Source organism: Urocitellus parryii, chromosome 7 (genome assembly GCF_045843805.1).
Source record: "Urocitellus parryii isolate mUroPar1 chromosome 7, mUroPar1.hap1, whole genome shotgun sequence".
In the NCBI taxonomy this organism is placed as follows: domain Eukaryota; kingdom Metazoa; phylum Chordata; class Mammalia; order Rodentia; family Sciuridae; genus Urocitellus; species Urocitellus parryii.
The window spans coordinates 57,359,690-57,376,331 of NC_135537.1; the positions used below are offsets into that span (position 1 = coordinate 57,359,690).

The 16,642-nt window shown below is 36.8% G+C and overlaps 1 protein-coding gene across 7 annotated transcripts in view; it reads right to left on the reverse strand.

Annotated features, from left to right (window-relative positions):
* Positions 1-8,357: 8,357 nt before the first annotated feature.
* The window catches only part of Gdap1 (ganglioside induced differentiation associated protein 1), a 47,907-nt gene continuing 39,622 nt past the window's right edge, over positions 8,358-16,642 (reverse strand). For all 7 annotated transcript variants that reach the window (XM_077800542.1, XM_077800543.1, XM_077800541.1 and 4 more), the window contains 4 exons: positions 15,353-15,526; positions 13,804-13,898; positions 12,873-12,987; positions 8,358-11,477 (listed from right to left, as the gene is read on the reverse strand). In XM_077800542.1, coding sequence (XP_077656668.1) covers positions 11,095-11,477; positions 12,873-12,987; positions 13,804-13,898; positions 15,353-15,526 — 767 coding nt within the window. In that variant the 3' untranslated portion in view covers positions 8,358-11,094. The remainder of the gene's footprint in view (positions 11,478-12,872; positions 12,988-13,803; positions 13,899-15,352; positions 15,527-16,642) is intronic.

Here is a 16,642-nt window from a genome sequence, read left to right on the forward strand (position 1 = left end):
CATGCCTCAGTGACCTGAGTCACTAGAATTACAGGCACACACTACCATGCCTGGTGGATAATCTCTAATTATTAAACCTGCCTGAAGAGTCACAAGAAATCCTGAAAAACTCAGTCCATGGTCAGATCTAGTTCCAGAAGAGTGGCCTGGTTGGTAGCCAATTCACTTCCACTGACTAGTACAGTTTCTTTCATATGATCACATAAGGTTAGTTTGCCAAATTGGTGTTGATACACTGTTTTGAGACTATTCTCACTCATGTCAGACATAGGACAAATTCAGAATTCTGAGCCTGTGATAGTCATACTTGGGTTTGAGTTACAAGTGTGACCTATTGCCTCTTTCATATACCATGGTTTTGAAATTCATCAATATTAGGGTACATATAAATATTTATTGCTGCTGAATTGTATTCCATTGTATAAACAAAGTAGTTTGTTTACTTATTCATCTATGATGTACATTTGAATGGTCTCCAAATATTGTTTATTATAAATAAAACTGCTATAGACATTTATGTAAAAGCCTTGCACATAAATGTGGATACTTATTATCATTTCTTTGAGATAAATAACTAGGAGTGGAATTGTTAAGACATATGTTAAGTATATTTTTAATTTATAGGAAACTGCCAAACTATTTCCAAAACAGATGTAAATTTTACCTTACCATCAATAATTTATGAGTCCCAGTTTTTCCACATCCTTGCCAAAAATTAATATGTCAGTCTTTTTATTGTAACCCTTTAGTGTCTGTGAAGTACTTATTGTAGTTTGGAGTTTGACTTAGACCATGCAGTATTAATAGTTTCTATGTTGATATAATGATTAGTATATGCAATTTCCAATTAAATCCAATTGTCTCATTGGATTTGGTGTGTGATGATTTTGAGCATCTTTTAATAGGATTACTAGTTTTATATATATATTCTTTTGTGAAATGTCAAAGTTTTATGCCAATTTTTTAGTTATTTATTATCACTGAGCTGTAAGAATATTTTATATATTTTAAGTATAAGTCCTTTGTAGATACATACATTATGAATATTTTCTTCTATCCAGAAGTTTACCTTTTCATTTTCTTTTCTTTCTTTCTTTTTTCTTTTTCTTTTTCTTTTTTTTTTTTTTTGTAAGCAGCAAAGAGGTGTTTATTGCGAACTAGCTCAGTCCTCCGTGTGCACACAGCAACTGGTAACGCTGAGAGGCCCCGAGCCCAGGGTTTGCAGCAGTTTTATACACTCTTTGGGGAAGGCAGGGGCTTCATATACATCATAGCATCTCTTAGCAAATCATCACACACTTCGGGGAAATCATAAAACAACTCTAAAACATGATTAGCACATTCACTGGCGGGAACAAGTTAGGTAAGGGTGATTGGTTAGTATAAGAGGGGGATTTGTTTGAACTGATTGGTTTAAACCACAAGGAGAGTTCATGCTGAACTACATGGTTTTCCAACATGTTCTCAACCACCATAAACTACTGGGAGAGTCATCTGGCATCCCAGGTATTTTCCCTGTCTCCTGCTGATTGGTGGTTGATAGGAGGTCGCTATGGGTCCCCACCTAGCCTGACTGAGTCAGGGACACCTGGTGCAGCAGATCTCTCCTGTTATTTGTAGATAAACAACTCAGCAGGGTGGGAATGTGCCTAGGAGTGCTCTGTGAGTCTTTCCAAGGACAAGGGTCACGCCCCCTTCCTTGGACAGGCTTTTCTCTGAGATAGAGGCTGGTTTTTCATTCCCCCCTTTGTCTGGAAACTTGGGAACCAATCAGGGTTCCCTCAGTTGGGGGTCTATTTGGGCAGGCTCTACATCTTGATAGAGTAAACAGTAACCCTCAGAGGACAGACTTCAACTTCCCAGACTCACTCAAAATTGGCCTCCTGGATCCAACCTGACTCTATTTACCTATCTACACTGTCTGTCTATTTCTGGCTTCATTCCCCCCTAATTTTAGGAGCTCCTTATTGCTGTAAGGAGAAGGGGCGACCGCTTGTTCTGGCTGCTTCAGAGCTGAAAGGGGGCGTCAAACGTGAGGGGGCTCAATGACATGGGGGATGATGTGGGGGATGTGAGTTCCCTTTCAGAAGTCAGTTCCATTTGAAGTCTGGTTGGGGAAAAACAGGTTGTCATCTGGGGATGAATACTTCGTCCGGGTTTTCATCACCTCTCAATCGGGGTGTCTGGGTAGGCTTATAAGGGGGATCCTGGATGAGCCCCCATATGTCATGGTCAAATTTGGGACCCCAAAAGACCACCATCTTGATCGATGTAAGCAGCAAAGAGGTATTTATTGCGAGCTAGCTCAGTCCTCTGTGTGCACACAGCAACTGGTGACGCTGAGAGGCCCTTTTCATTTTCTTAATGGTGTCCTTTAGAAAGAAAGCAGTGTAATTTTCATAAAGTCTAATTTATCATTTTTTGGGTGAGTACTTATGTCCTCTCTTTCCCCATCCCAAAGTAGCAAAAACTCTCCTTTATTTTCCTGTAGAAGTTTTGTAGTTTAGCTTTTATGTTTAATTCCATGACAAAGTTCAAGATAATTTCTACATATAGTTTAAAATTAATGTTGAGGTATATGTTTTTAATATGGCTATATGATTGTTTCAGTATCTCCAGTAAAAGGAATTGGCTCCTGTTCTTAAGAGACAGGAAACAGTGGATCATACATCGAAGGTCTATTCTGGATTGTCTATGCTGTGCCATTAACCTTTATGCTAACACTATACTAAGTTGAAAGCTATACATTTAAGTCTTGATTTAAAATAATGCAAATCCTCCAACTTTGTTCTATCTCAAAATTGTTTTAGCTATTCTATGTCTATTTCACTTTCATTTAAATGTAAGTCGTCAGTTCCTATTTACAAGGGAAGAAAACAGCTGAGATGTTTTTTGTATGTTTACAAATACATTTAGGGAGAATGGACTTCCTAATTATTGATCTTCTAATCCATGCATATTGTATATCTCTCTATGTAGGTCTTCTTTAAAACCTTTTATCATTAATTTCAGCTTTTCACTTTACGTATCTTATACATCTGTTAAATCCTAAGCATTTTATCTTTTGTGATGCTCTGTGAAAGGAATTTTTATTTTACATTGCAATCGTATATTTCTATATGTATAAATACAACTGAGTTGCATTCTGTGACCTTGATAACTTCACTTGATATTTCTAAGTGCTTTTTAGAAGAATCCTTAGGATTTTCGAATATAGACAATCGTGTCAGTTAAAAATAGAAAGCTTTTCTTCTTTCTTTTCAATTTTATGCCTTTTATTTCCCATAGTTGCATTATTTTCTGGTTATTATTCCAATATAAAAATGAATAGATGTAATAAAAGTAGATACATTTGCCCTATTCCCAAGCTGTAAGCTGGAAACTTCAATCTTTCCCACTAAGTATATTATCTTTGGCTTTTTTAGGGATTTGTTTATCAGGTTAAAGAAGTACTTCTATTCTTACTATGTTGAATGTTTTTATCTTGAACATATGTTGAATATTATAAAAATATTTTTCTGCATTTAATGAGATGGTCATGTGTAAATCTTATTCACTTAATATGGTTAACTACATTATAATTTTCAAAGATTAAACCAAGCTTGCATTACTTAAATAAACTCTACTTGGCCATATGTATGATGCATATTTTTGTATATTAATGGGTTCAATCTGATAATATTTTATTAAGAATTTCTGAATCTATGTTCATGAAGAATATTTGGCCTCTAAATTCTTCTCTTGCAAATCTTTGTTAGATTTTGGCATCCAGGTTACACTGGTCTCACTAGTTTTAGAAGCACTCACTTTTCTATTTTCTGAAAAAGTTTGTGTATGATTGGTGTGAGTTTTACATAATATATGATAGAAATTACAGATGAAATTATGGAGGACTTGAGTGCCCTTTGTAGAAAAAAATTACAAATTATAGGTCTTTAATAGATCCATGGCTATTCCAATTTCCCACTTCTTGAGTTACTCTTGAGAAGTTGTGCTGTGTTTCATTTAGTTGTTAATTGGCATAATTTGTTTTTAACATTTTCAAATTTTTCCACTAATATCCATAGGCTATGCAATGATATTCCTTCTCTTACTTGTGATGATGGTAGTGTACAGATCTCTGTTCCTGATTGATCCTGTTAGGGTTTATCAATTTTATTCTTCAAGGAATGAATTTTGAACTTTGCTAATATTTCTGTTTCTATATTGTAAATTATTTCTGCACTGATAATTTACTTTTTCTGTTTGTTTTGGGCTTAACTTACTCTTCTGTCTGTAGCTATTTAAGTGGAAATTTACATCACAACTATCATTCATTAAATATCATATACATACTTCAAAATATCATACTGATTCCCATAAGTTTGTAGAACTATTATGCTAATTAAAAAATGTTTAAGCCTTCCTTCTCTTCTTCTCATCTAATATAGTCATTTAAAGTTATAAATTTCCCTCTAACCATTGCCTTTGCTGTATCCCATAAATTTTAAAATGTTGCATTTTCACTAACATTCAAATCAAAATATTTCCTTATTCCTTTAGGATTTCTTTTTTCATGGGTTACTTAGGCCATGAGTTACTTAGGACTTTGTTAATTAATTTCCAAATATTTGGAAATTTTCTAAATATTTTGATTATTTTTTTATTTTGTTCTGCCATGGCTATAGAACATATTCTGCAATATGAAAATCTTTGGAAATTTACTGAGAATTGTTTTATTGTCTAGTACATATCTACCTGAATAAACATTCCACATGTACTTGAAAAAAAAATGTTTACCCCAGTTACTGATGTTTTTAGTCAATTAGCTCAAGTTAGTTAATAGTATGCTCAGATCTTTAGACCCAAACTAAATATCTACTACTTCTATTAATTACTGAATGAATGGTGATAACATCTCCAACTACTTTTTCCATCAGTTCTGTCTATTCTGACTACATAAATTTTGAATTTTTGTTTTTAGATGAATATATATTTATGGTTGTTATGTTTTCCTAGTGAATTATTCCTTTTGTGATTTATAAATGTCCATCTTTCAGCTCCTTGTTACTTTATGAAATTTATATATCCACACAAGCTTTCTTGTACTATTTGCCTGGTATATCACTTTACGTACACTGATATTCAATTTATGTCTTTAAAATGCAACTCCTATAGACAGAATATACTTGTGTGTTCCTATGGATCTAATCTGATGATCTCTGACCTGCAATTGGAACATTTTACATATAATGTTATTTAGTATAACATAATTATGGGTATGTGTTTGCATCTACAGTCTTACTATTTGTTTCCATTTGTCCCTTCTGTTTCTTGGTTGTGCTCTTTCACTGGTATTTTATTTCTATTTATTCTATTGTTTTCTTTGCTATTTTTAAATTAATTTTTAGTTTTCTTCCAGAGCTAACAATGCATCCTTAGCTTATCAGAATCTATCTAGAATCAAATTTTTATTACTTCAGGCTGTGGATATAGGTCAGTGGTAGAGGACTTGCCTAGCATGTGCAAGGTCCTGGGTTCAATCCCCAGTACCACAGGGGGAAAATTTGTACTATTTCACACTTGACACCACTTTCTTCTTCCCACTTGTTACTTTACACTGGGCATATCCCTCCTGACACTGATACTACACTTCACAAATCTAATAACTGTCATGCCCATTTGGTGAATTTCTCATTTCAGGTATTTTTCATTATTTTAATAATAAAATCAAACTTATTTGCAGCAGTTTTATACACTCTTTGGGGAAGGCAGGGACTTCCCATACATCATAGCATCTCTTAGCAAATCATCACACACTGCAGGAAAATCATAAAACAACTCTAAAACATGATTAGCACATGTTTATATGTTACTCTTAGAATATTTATGTGTACTTCTGATAGATTTTTATTGATTACCACCCACTATTTTGCTTGTCTAGTAACCATCTACTGGATATTGTTAGTGATAGAGACTGGATTCTATTATCTTCCTTCCGAAGACTGTTGATTCTTGTTCTAGTAGGCATCTCACTTACTGGCTAGCCATCTTCAAATTGGCTTAAGTTTGATTTTATGTTTTCTTGTGGAGAACATGTAGAACCCCAACATGTTTGCCATGTACCTATAACTTGGCAAGAGTCAACTTCCAAAATATGTCACCTCTGCGGTCTTGTCATGGCTTAGTGTTAGGGTTTGTTGCAGTGGGTATAGAGCAACGGTGTTGTTACAGATGACTTTCTCCCCAGGTGACATCTGGCAATATGTTAAGACATTTGGGGTTGCACAACTAGGGTGGAGGGCATTACTAGCACTCAGTGGGCAGAGGCCTAGAATGCAGGCCAAAATCCTACAACACACAGCACAGCTCCACACAAGGAATTATCAGGCCCTAAGTATCAATGCTGTCGAGATTAAAAACTCTAGAAAACTGTACTCTAAGGCACATTCCTTACTTCTACCAGGGGGAATTAATGAGGTTTTGAAGCCCTCTACTCTGCCTGAAATGGACCTCCAATGACCTTCAGCATTATATGGTGCCTAATATCTCTAGTATGTGCTCTCTGGTAAGCATCACATAGTCTTGTTCTGTAGATGCAATTTCTTGATGGGAGGGGTAACATTACAGGGGAACAAGTGAAATAATGAGATTTGTGGCTATTTTTGCAATTTAGCCACTTCTTTTAGTACTAATAATTCTTGGCACCTCGCATTTTCTTATTGCAAACATTTTTTATGCACTAAACTTAGTACAGAATCTCTGAAAATGTGTCCTTTATTATGATGTACATTTATTTTATGGAATGTTATTGAATCTCAAAATACAGTTTAATATGGTAGAAAAAGTGATGCTTATAATGCCAACCATATGCCTAAAAATTTACTTATTTGATTAGGAATTATACATGTAAATATGAATATTACTGCTACATAACACTTTGCATGTTTATCCCTACGACTGGCTTCTTATATTGAGGGAGTTTAATGACAGCATATTGTGATCAAGAACCCAAGATATAAGAGTGTTCAAAGTAAAAGTTTGAAGACAAAAAAAAAAACTTATAATTTTCCCAAAAGAGTTTGATAAAGTACTGTGAATGAAATACACCACCCACTTGAATCAAACAATGTACCAAGGCCCATTATAGGCACATTTTATCTCAAGCTCTCCATGGTGTTGTTTCTCTACCTGGAGGCCTGCATCAGCTCACCTGTCAATCCTTCCTCCCTGCTAAAACAAAAATCCACACCTCAATTCAGATGCCAGTGATAGGAATATTGCTTTCATCAATGCACCACCTTCCCAACCCATGAAATAGTTCTCTCCCTCTCACTTCACTTTACTAATTAAAACACGATTTAAAAAAAAAAAAAAAAACTATTATGCTTACACCAGAAATGACATTTTCTCACTTGGTTTGGAATCTACCACCCTACCTAGTAAAACACAACTGTACTTGAATATTAAAAAAGTGAGACATTCTGGAATAAGTAGAAATAACAAAATAAATGGATCAATATTCAACAAATAACAAAAAGGCTATGTCTAAATACTGACTTATTTATTGTATTCATTTGATTTTGTCTTTTAATATAGTACTTTCTTTTCTGAGCAGACTATCATATATTCACTTGACTTTTGTGGATATTAAGTATTCTTGCCTTTTGTTTTTGTTTGTAAACTCAGAAAAGACAAGCTTACACATACACTTAACTTTGCTTAGTTCAGTGTAAAAGAAAAAAAAACAGTATTCAATTTCTATTTGATGAGAATAAGCAAAACTTAGCAAGGCTAGAAATATAGATGGTAATCTTTATAGTCATAATCCTTACTTCATGAAAGAAAAAATCTATCAGAAGTACATATAAATATTCTAAGAGTAACATATAAAACCTACTAAAAATGTAACAAAATTCTTTTGCAAAGGTAAATATTTGTTTAGTGTTCACCATGTGCATGCTCACACTGATTGCAAAAGAGTTACTTTAATAACCAGTATCAATATGTTATTCTTTAGGCTGCCATTCATTTTTAAAAATATTTTAAAATATCTTTTAGTTGTTGATGGACCTTTATTTATTTGTATGTGGTGCTGAGACTCGAACCCAGTGCCTCACATATGCTAGACAAGCACTCTTCCACTAAGCTACAACCCCAGTCCAAGTTTGCCATTCATTTTCACCATAAAATTTCACCTATTTCAAAGAACTGGGTAATTTTTATGTTTTAAGTATGACATCCTACAACAAAAATCTTCAATACTGAAATTATTTTACCTTTTCTAATTGCATGATGCTGTGATTTTAAATTAAATAAATAAATAAATACAATTCCCAAAAAGGTTACAAAATGAGTACTTTGTCTTAAGGCTCATATTTGTTTTCCAATTACTTTTATTGATCTTATAGGCAGAATAGCATCTTGATCTCTTTATTATATTCAACAACACCAAAGATTTAGAATTCTGGTGTCAACAACAATAATTACTAAAAATCCAGCAAGCAATTTACAAGTATTTGATATTCAAAAGGCGTGTAATTGTGATAACAATAAAATAGTCTGTGTTTTAAGACATAAATAGCCAAATAACTTTAGTACCTCAGGCATTGTCTACTAATATTTATACAAATTTTGTAAAGTGAGAAGCACAGTGGCTATTAACCAATGATTATGAAAAATATGTAAAAGTGCCTATTTACCTAATATGTTCATCAACTTGACATTATGTGCTATTATCACTTACAAAGCATTAGAAATCAATATTAGACTTGCCTCAAGCTTTTTTGCAGATGAATAATCTTGATGAAGATGCCCTCATTTCAAAAACTAAGGTCATTAGTGTTTTATCTTCCCTTGAAACATTTCAGAAGGCTGAAACTAGAGAACTCCTGATCTTAGACCACTGGATGAACAGTGACATCTAGTGGTCATTACATAGCTAGACAAATGTTTTTAAACAGATCCATGAAACAAGTGAGAATACTAGATGTCTCACCTTTAATATTGACACATGTATCTCTACTGTATAAGAAAACTACAAACACTTCCTAGTAGATTCTTATGATTCAGTAATATATACTAAAAGAAAAGCCCCGCTTCCAATATTTATTCTTAATCAACAACCCTTTCACAGGAAAATGTCGGTTGCAGATTTTTATTAAACTCCATTTTTATGTATGTCTCAATTCTCATTTCTAACAGAGTGACACACAGGAACTACTGAATAATCAATTCTATGGCTCTTTTGAACACAATGATTAGAATATCCCAGCAATAGACAGATTCAGACATCCCATGTGACATCACGGATGTGAAAAATTAAGACGTTACACAAGCCGCATGTGCACTGTTGTTGGGCTGAGTTCACTCTGGAGGTATTATTGACTTTTTGTAAACTGAAAATACCCAGTTTGTCAAGTTTTTCTAATACAACTAGATCATGGAATGGAATATAAGGTCAAAATGGAATTACAGAAGAGCTTTACCATCAAAAGCTCACTGCTCCCCAGGTATGTCTACTTCCTACTCATGAAAGACAGTACATTCTCTGGCTACTTGCCCAGCCCCGCTGAGACAGTCCATACAAGCTTTTGTTATCACTTATGAGTAACATAATGATGAACCTTAGCTCATCATCTCTGCACAAGCTACCCACCAGGCACCCAAAACTGCTCCCAAGGCATTGATGGCCAGCTCCAGAGAAACTACCTTCCTGGACATATCAATGCTGCAGGTTCTATGGTTGTTCTTGGGACACACTGGGACTGTCTCTTCTAAATGGACTAAGGTATCCCCCAAAGTGACTGGATATACATGGCTGAACACAGGTGGGTATCACTCACTATATATTTCATGTCCCCTAAATCAACTACCAAGGATTAAGGCTTTACATTTCTCTTTCTCTTCAATTTCTTAAGGCTTTGTCAATGATCATAAAGAGATAAAAGACCTAAACAACAGTCTGAATGTTAATGCAACAGCCTTCCCAAATGAAGAATGAGCATATCTGGCACTCATCAAAATGTCCACTCCCCATCTGCATGCCATGCTACTGATTACCTGGGACATTCATCTACATATCATTTATGTGCATAAAGATGGCCCAAGAGGCCAAGACCCTAGGTCTGGATACAATGGTCTACAGGAGTAATATCTCACAGGTGCCACGGAATTGGGGATCATAGGGAATCATTTTAACATCACTTAAAGACATGTAAAGGCTAGACAGACATGTTCCAATGTATATAAACATGTTCATGTATATAAATAATCACTTAATCTTATTAAATCAATAAGCGTGTTCCTAAGTATTCAAGGTCAAATGAGGTGCCATGTATGTAAAGTCTGGGGTTCTCTCCAACCTACAACACCCACCAACTTCCCAGTTTTCTCTTCTCAAGAGTTCTTAATTACAAGAATGTATGTGTGGGTGGTGGCCACAAAGTTAAATGTGATGTTTACCAAGGAGACAGGCAGCTGCAAGTGACACTGGAAGCAACCGGAGATTAGAATCAACTGCTGTACACTATGCAGATTTCATTCTCCTGTTTTTCCTTCTCCTTTGCCTCACTAATTTCTGCCTGAAGCTAGTAGGACAGGATGAAGCAGTGCTGTACTCTGTTGCTGTCTGAACCCATGTGTTGGTACAGAATTTCCCCAGTTTCTCCTGTAACAAGGATGACTTCTGAGTTCCAGGAGAAGATACTCTTAACAACTCAACACAGTATATTCAGAGAATCTCAGATTAAAAGCTATGTGTGGTCGTGGGCTATTATTACTGTCTGTTCATAATAACCTTCTCCCAAAAAGAGAATTCAAAACTTGAATGGCATTTTGGTTTTAAGGTCTTTGTCCTACCTGTCAGCATTTGACGTATCTTAACCTTGCACTTGTCTTAAGAATGAATTAGCTTATGTTTGCAAATAAGTCATCTCAATTACCAACCTACAAAAACATTTTCATAACCTCCTCTCCCCACATAAACTACTCAAAGAGTAAAGTAAATTATGCTTTTCACTAATTGCCCAGGACAATTCCTCACTGGGTCTGTAAGAGTAGACAAGGGTCTAGCTGAATGGTTGGATGAGCTGCCACCTCCATATCCCAACAAACCTAGAAATAATTTGGTCTGGGTCTAAGCGCTAATATCATGCTTCCAAGTCTCTTTCTGAAAAGCATAAAAGCAAAATATCCCACTCCTGCAAGCAAACCAACCACAAGGGTGGTGCCAAGAACTTTTGGGGCCCTTTTCTTGGCCACCCGGAATGCTGTTGGCAGCACTGCAGAGATTAATATATTGTTGACATGTCCCAAAACCTTGTTAAATGTTTTTCTCTTCAAGACACGCTCGTAATAGGTTTCCAAGTTCGGTCGCTTTCCATTTCCCCAATTCCTCCTTGCAAAACCCAGGAACTTCAATCGATGCAGTGTGACAGCAAGAGAGACATCTGCCAGGGTAAAGGCTTCTCCGCAGAGCCAAGGCTGGTGGCCCTCTTCTAATCAGAGAAAAGGACATGGAGAATTAGAGGCAAGCACTGTATCAACAGACTCTACATGGTACCTGTAGTCTCAGCCTTAAGGACAAATGTAAGTGGAGCAAAAAAATGAAGGCTATGGGGCTGGGGTCGTGGCTCAGAGGAAGAGTGCTCGCCTAGCATGTGTGAGGTACTGGGTTCGATCCTCAGCACCACATAAAAAAAAATAATAATAAAATTTTTTAAAAAATGAAGGCTATGGCAAATTTCCTTGACAATAACACTAAGTAATTTTATGCTTAAAAAAAAAAAAGTCCATGAAAATGTATCCCAAACTAAAGGAGACTTGTTTAGACATCTGTCAGCCACCTAAGTCCTTAGGTAACATTGGAATCACTTTAGCTCAAAGCCATTCTATCATTTTGTAAAGGCCTCAGAAGTTGAAAGCCTGTGAACCAAAGGATTTAACAGACACTTCCTCCTGGAAGGAAAACACAGGTGTGCCTTAGAAAAATCATCAAGTTAAGCTTCAAACATCACTCAGGGGCTATTGCTGTAGTCATAGTAAGCCCTTATTATCCACAGGCTCCACCTCCATGGATCAAAAATATTTGAAAAAGAAAACTGCATTTGTACTGAACAAGTATGGACTTTTTTCTTGATATTATTCCTTAAACAATAGAGTATAACAACTATTTTCATGGCATTTACATTATGTTACATATTACAAGTAATCGAAATATACGGGAGAACGTGCTTTGGTAATGTGCAAATACTGTATTATTTTATGTAAGGGATTTGGGAATCCAAGGATTTTAGTGTCCTAATGGGCCCTCATCGAGACTAAGGAATGACTATACTTATTGAAAGCAGAAGAGAGTTCCTATTATAAACAGGTTTCAGGAAACATGGTCTTCAACTCTGTCATCAGAGTAGCACAAATGGTCCATGTGTATACACCTGGGTGATGGCTTAGTCCTAAAATTCACAGGTGCAACACATGGATGCTCACCAGTCATCCTACAGATACACACATTCTGGCTCCCACTTTACACTTTAGACTGAAAGATGTCTCCCTACCTAAGGAAAAAATCAGAAGGGCATTCAAGTAATTACTCAGGTTATTCAAACAAACTAATTACAAATGTGTAAAACAGGTTATGGAGGAATCTCCCAACCAAAATACAAATGGTGCAGAAAAATACTTCACCCGTCATATTTCATATAGACTAAGTTATAATTAGATACCTGAGTTCTTCTCAGAGCAACAGCATTGTTGCTATCATAATTAAATCTGCCCATGAATAATAACAATAAAAGACAGATTACAAACATAACATGCTTGGTGAGATTTGTGATGTTCCTATAAGTACTCCTGATGTTGAACGAAGAAAAAGAATATAAAGGAGAACCTACCTGGGGTTTCTTCATTTCTTCTTTGCAACTCAGTTTCAACCTGATCCAAGACCTTCTCCAACTCATCAAGAATTTTCTTCAAGTATTTGACATTGTCATGATCAAGCAGCTTTGACTAATTAATAACCAAAGAAAGAGACTAAATAGGTTATCTATGCCTACAAAAAGTATCCACATAGCAAAAATTAGATATAAATTCTTACAGAGTTGGAACCTGTTTATTTTAGATAATGGAAAAAAATATATAATAACTTTGTCAAAGCCAATGTGAAATTGCAGGGAAATACACCAGCTGTGGAAACATCGCAAGATTAGAACCACAGCCCACTGGTCAAATATGAGGCACATAGAGCCTCCTCTAGTCCACAGTGAAGAATCAGAGCAGCCTTGAGAGAATGAATGACCCAAAGGTTAGGAACAAAGCAGAAGTCTGAGTGCAGCAAGTGGACAGTAAGGGACAGCAGCTATGTGCACAGGCATTTCTCCTGAGGAGCTCGTTTAGCTAAGAGAGGATAAAGGAAGGTGGAAATGGAGGGACAGTTGGGAGTGCTGCTGCTGTTACATCTATACTGTGGGAGAGTCTTCCACGTGTTGATGGGTCATAGGGAAAGAATCAACAGAAAGCAAAAGGAACTGCTGCTCCTTGTCAGGGGGCAGAGCAAGCCAGTGTCACATGTGGAGGGACACAGGCCTAGAAATGGCTTATTGTGTTAATTTGCTGTTGCATTTTATAATCTTCCATGGCAGCTAGCATGTTCAGTATCTGCTTCCTATACAATCATCTCTTGGTTTAACTATCAAATGTAGTAATGAAAATTTTTTCTAAAAGAAAGCATAAGCTACAGGTAATACACACTGGTGAACAGCAAGCTTTAATAGAAGAAGTTCTACAAATAGTTGAATGTCGACTGCAGACAGCCTGGTCACTCACTTTGAGCCGCTTCTGTTTGGCGATGTATGCCTCCTGTAAATCAGGGTTTTCTTCAGCAAGTTTCTTCAATTCGGACTCTGTGTTACCAATTTGGCCTGATAACAGAAGCATTTTTTAGATTAGAAAAGTATTCTCTCAATTCTCTCCTCTCCCTACCAGACACAGGGGGGGGAGTGGGAAAACGCTATGGTAAAGGCATGAGCTCTAGGGCTGGTGCCCTGCCACTGCCTCAGACATGCCCTGTCTATGCCTCAGTCTCCTCACCTTTAGGATGAGCTAATGAGTACCTACCACACAGGCTAAGGACTGAGCAGCTCTCACAGGCATGTAGAGCAAGGCCTGGCACATTCCAGGGCTCCATGCACGGGAGTTGTTCTCCCTTCCTGCACTTCAAGTTTCCATATGAACTTCTTTGTGAAGAGGAAAAGCCTTATTTTTAAAATATTGTTCGCTATAGGTGATAGAATGGTAGTCAGAATGTGTGTTTCAAATCATATAATGAGTACTTATGAAGAGATAGAGTGGGGACAAGAAAAAGAGGGAAAGCAAGAAGAAAGGGAGAGGAGAAGAGGAAGGAAGTAGAAAGGGAAGAGAAGAGGTGTCAAAGGAGGAAAAATAATGTGCATAAAGCGGAACGATAAAGGCAAGGTATGATGTGGTGGGAAAACATGGCTTCTGCATCTAGAAGACCTGGACTTGATTGTTCCTAGTCAAACACCCTTAAATTAGACCATGGTCACCATCCCTGGGCCTCTGTCTCCAGTCACCTGCATTATAGAGCATACTTCCTTCAAAGGCTCTACCTCCTGTGCACTGACCCTCCTCTAGCCTCATGGCAGGACGAAGGGAGAGAGCTATATGTCACAACTCAACCTCAATAAGTCTCTACTCACTGAGAGGCAATGCCTAGACACCATCTAGTCCAGCTCCCTCACACCATGAGATGATAATTATAGACCAGACATGTAAACTTAGCTGTTCATAATCCAAGTAGATTCCAGATTTTCTGACTCCCAGTCTGTTTTATAAGAACATGTGATGTTCTCTACTGTCACACAGGTCACTCTTACAAAGTTTTATCCAAGCTTGGCCCTCAAAGTCAAGAGCTGACAAATCAGGGTCCATGGACAAATAAACGTCCAGCTGCCTTGCAGAAGAGCAGATAAGCCTGACTCATTCTTGGATCAATTCAGAATATATGCACGCCTACAAAGCACACTCAATAACCCTATTCCCTCTCAATGACCATGCTATCACTCAAAAATGAATCAAAAGAAAACTTCAGTAGGGCACAGTGGCACACACCTATAATCCCAGCAGCTCAGGAGGCTGAGGCAGGAGGATCATGAGTTCAAAGCCAGCCTCAGCAACAGCAAGGTGCTAAGCAACTCAGTGAAACCCGGTCTCTAAATAAAATACAAAATAGGGCTGGGAATATGGCTCAGCAGTCGAGGGCCCCTGAGTTCAATCCCTGGTAGTCCCCACCAAAAAAAAATAAAGAAAGAGAAAATTTCATACTGAATTCCAGGTCTTTAAAATTTTTACATACTGCGAATCCTTGTGGTTGCATAAGCTGGGATCATGGAGTCCACGGTCAGCTCAGGGTGTAAAATGCAGCCATGTGTATAGGCATCCATTGGCAAGGAGTCCAGAAGCTCTCGGTAATGTTGCACTCGTGGATAATACATGCTTCCTTTATCAGGCATTAACCTGGGTGTTCTTTCTAAAATACAAAAACATAAACACAAGTATTGAAGAAAGAGTTACAAATGTTACATCCAAAAGCAAAAACCCTCATTCCTCATCATTAACATTTCAACATTATATAATTACATTTAAAAGATTATGTCCCCAGTCCAGTCTGTTCGAAATAGCCTGATGCACTAGACCAGATTCCAAACAACAATCACACTGACATCCTCTCACTTCTCCACTTTGCAAACTGCTGTTGAACCCTCAAAGTCCAGTTCTTTACACCACTTGCTCCATGCAGCATGCCCAACCTCCTGCATCTATCACTCATCAATTACCTCAGGTGTGCCTTCCTCTGCATACCCATAATACAGGCACATACTCGTATACAGAAATTATCACTCTGTAAATAGTTGTATCTTTTTGCATCATGAACATCTTCCTGAGAAGAAACACATTTTAGGCCCTCCACAAGTGAAGGAATACTCACTATGGGAAAATAATCAACCAACACTAGGAGTGACCCTACTAATACTATATAAATATGAAATGACAAACTGAATGAAACAACAAAAGCCTTTGCTCATATATCACAGCTGCACTTTCCCTAGGAACATCTATTATCTGGAAAGTGTGTTCCACTTGAATCTTCACTTGAGGGCAGGTTAAAATCTAGACTGCAGACTCTTTGCAGGCAGAAATCATATATTGTTCTCTGCTAAATTCCTAGTGCCTAATATAATGTCTGATACAGTAGGTGCTCACTGACTTATAATTAATACTTTCCCAACTTCAGTTATTTTAGAATATTGGAGTTGAAGAAAGAAGCTCTGAAGTAGTTAGTGAAGACAGACAGTGAGATATGGAGACTGAGAAGTTCTCCTAGGATCTCACAGCTATTTAGAAGCAGAACAAGAACTGAAGGCATCTGGTTCCAGTGAGATGTAATGCTCTATTTTATGATATTATTATAATATCTTCAAAGGATTTAGAGACTATCCAGAAAGAATAATAGTGAAGACTGTGACCCAAATGTCAGGAATATGTCCCCTTAGAATTATTTCTCACAGTTTCTTAAACCATCCCTGAAAAACTACCAACCAACTTATTCTGCCTAATGAAAGAAACAGCCTCAATATTCTTTATA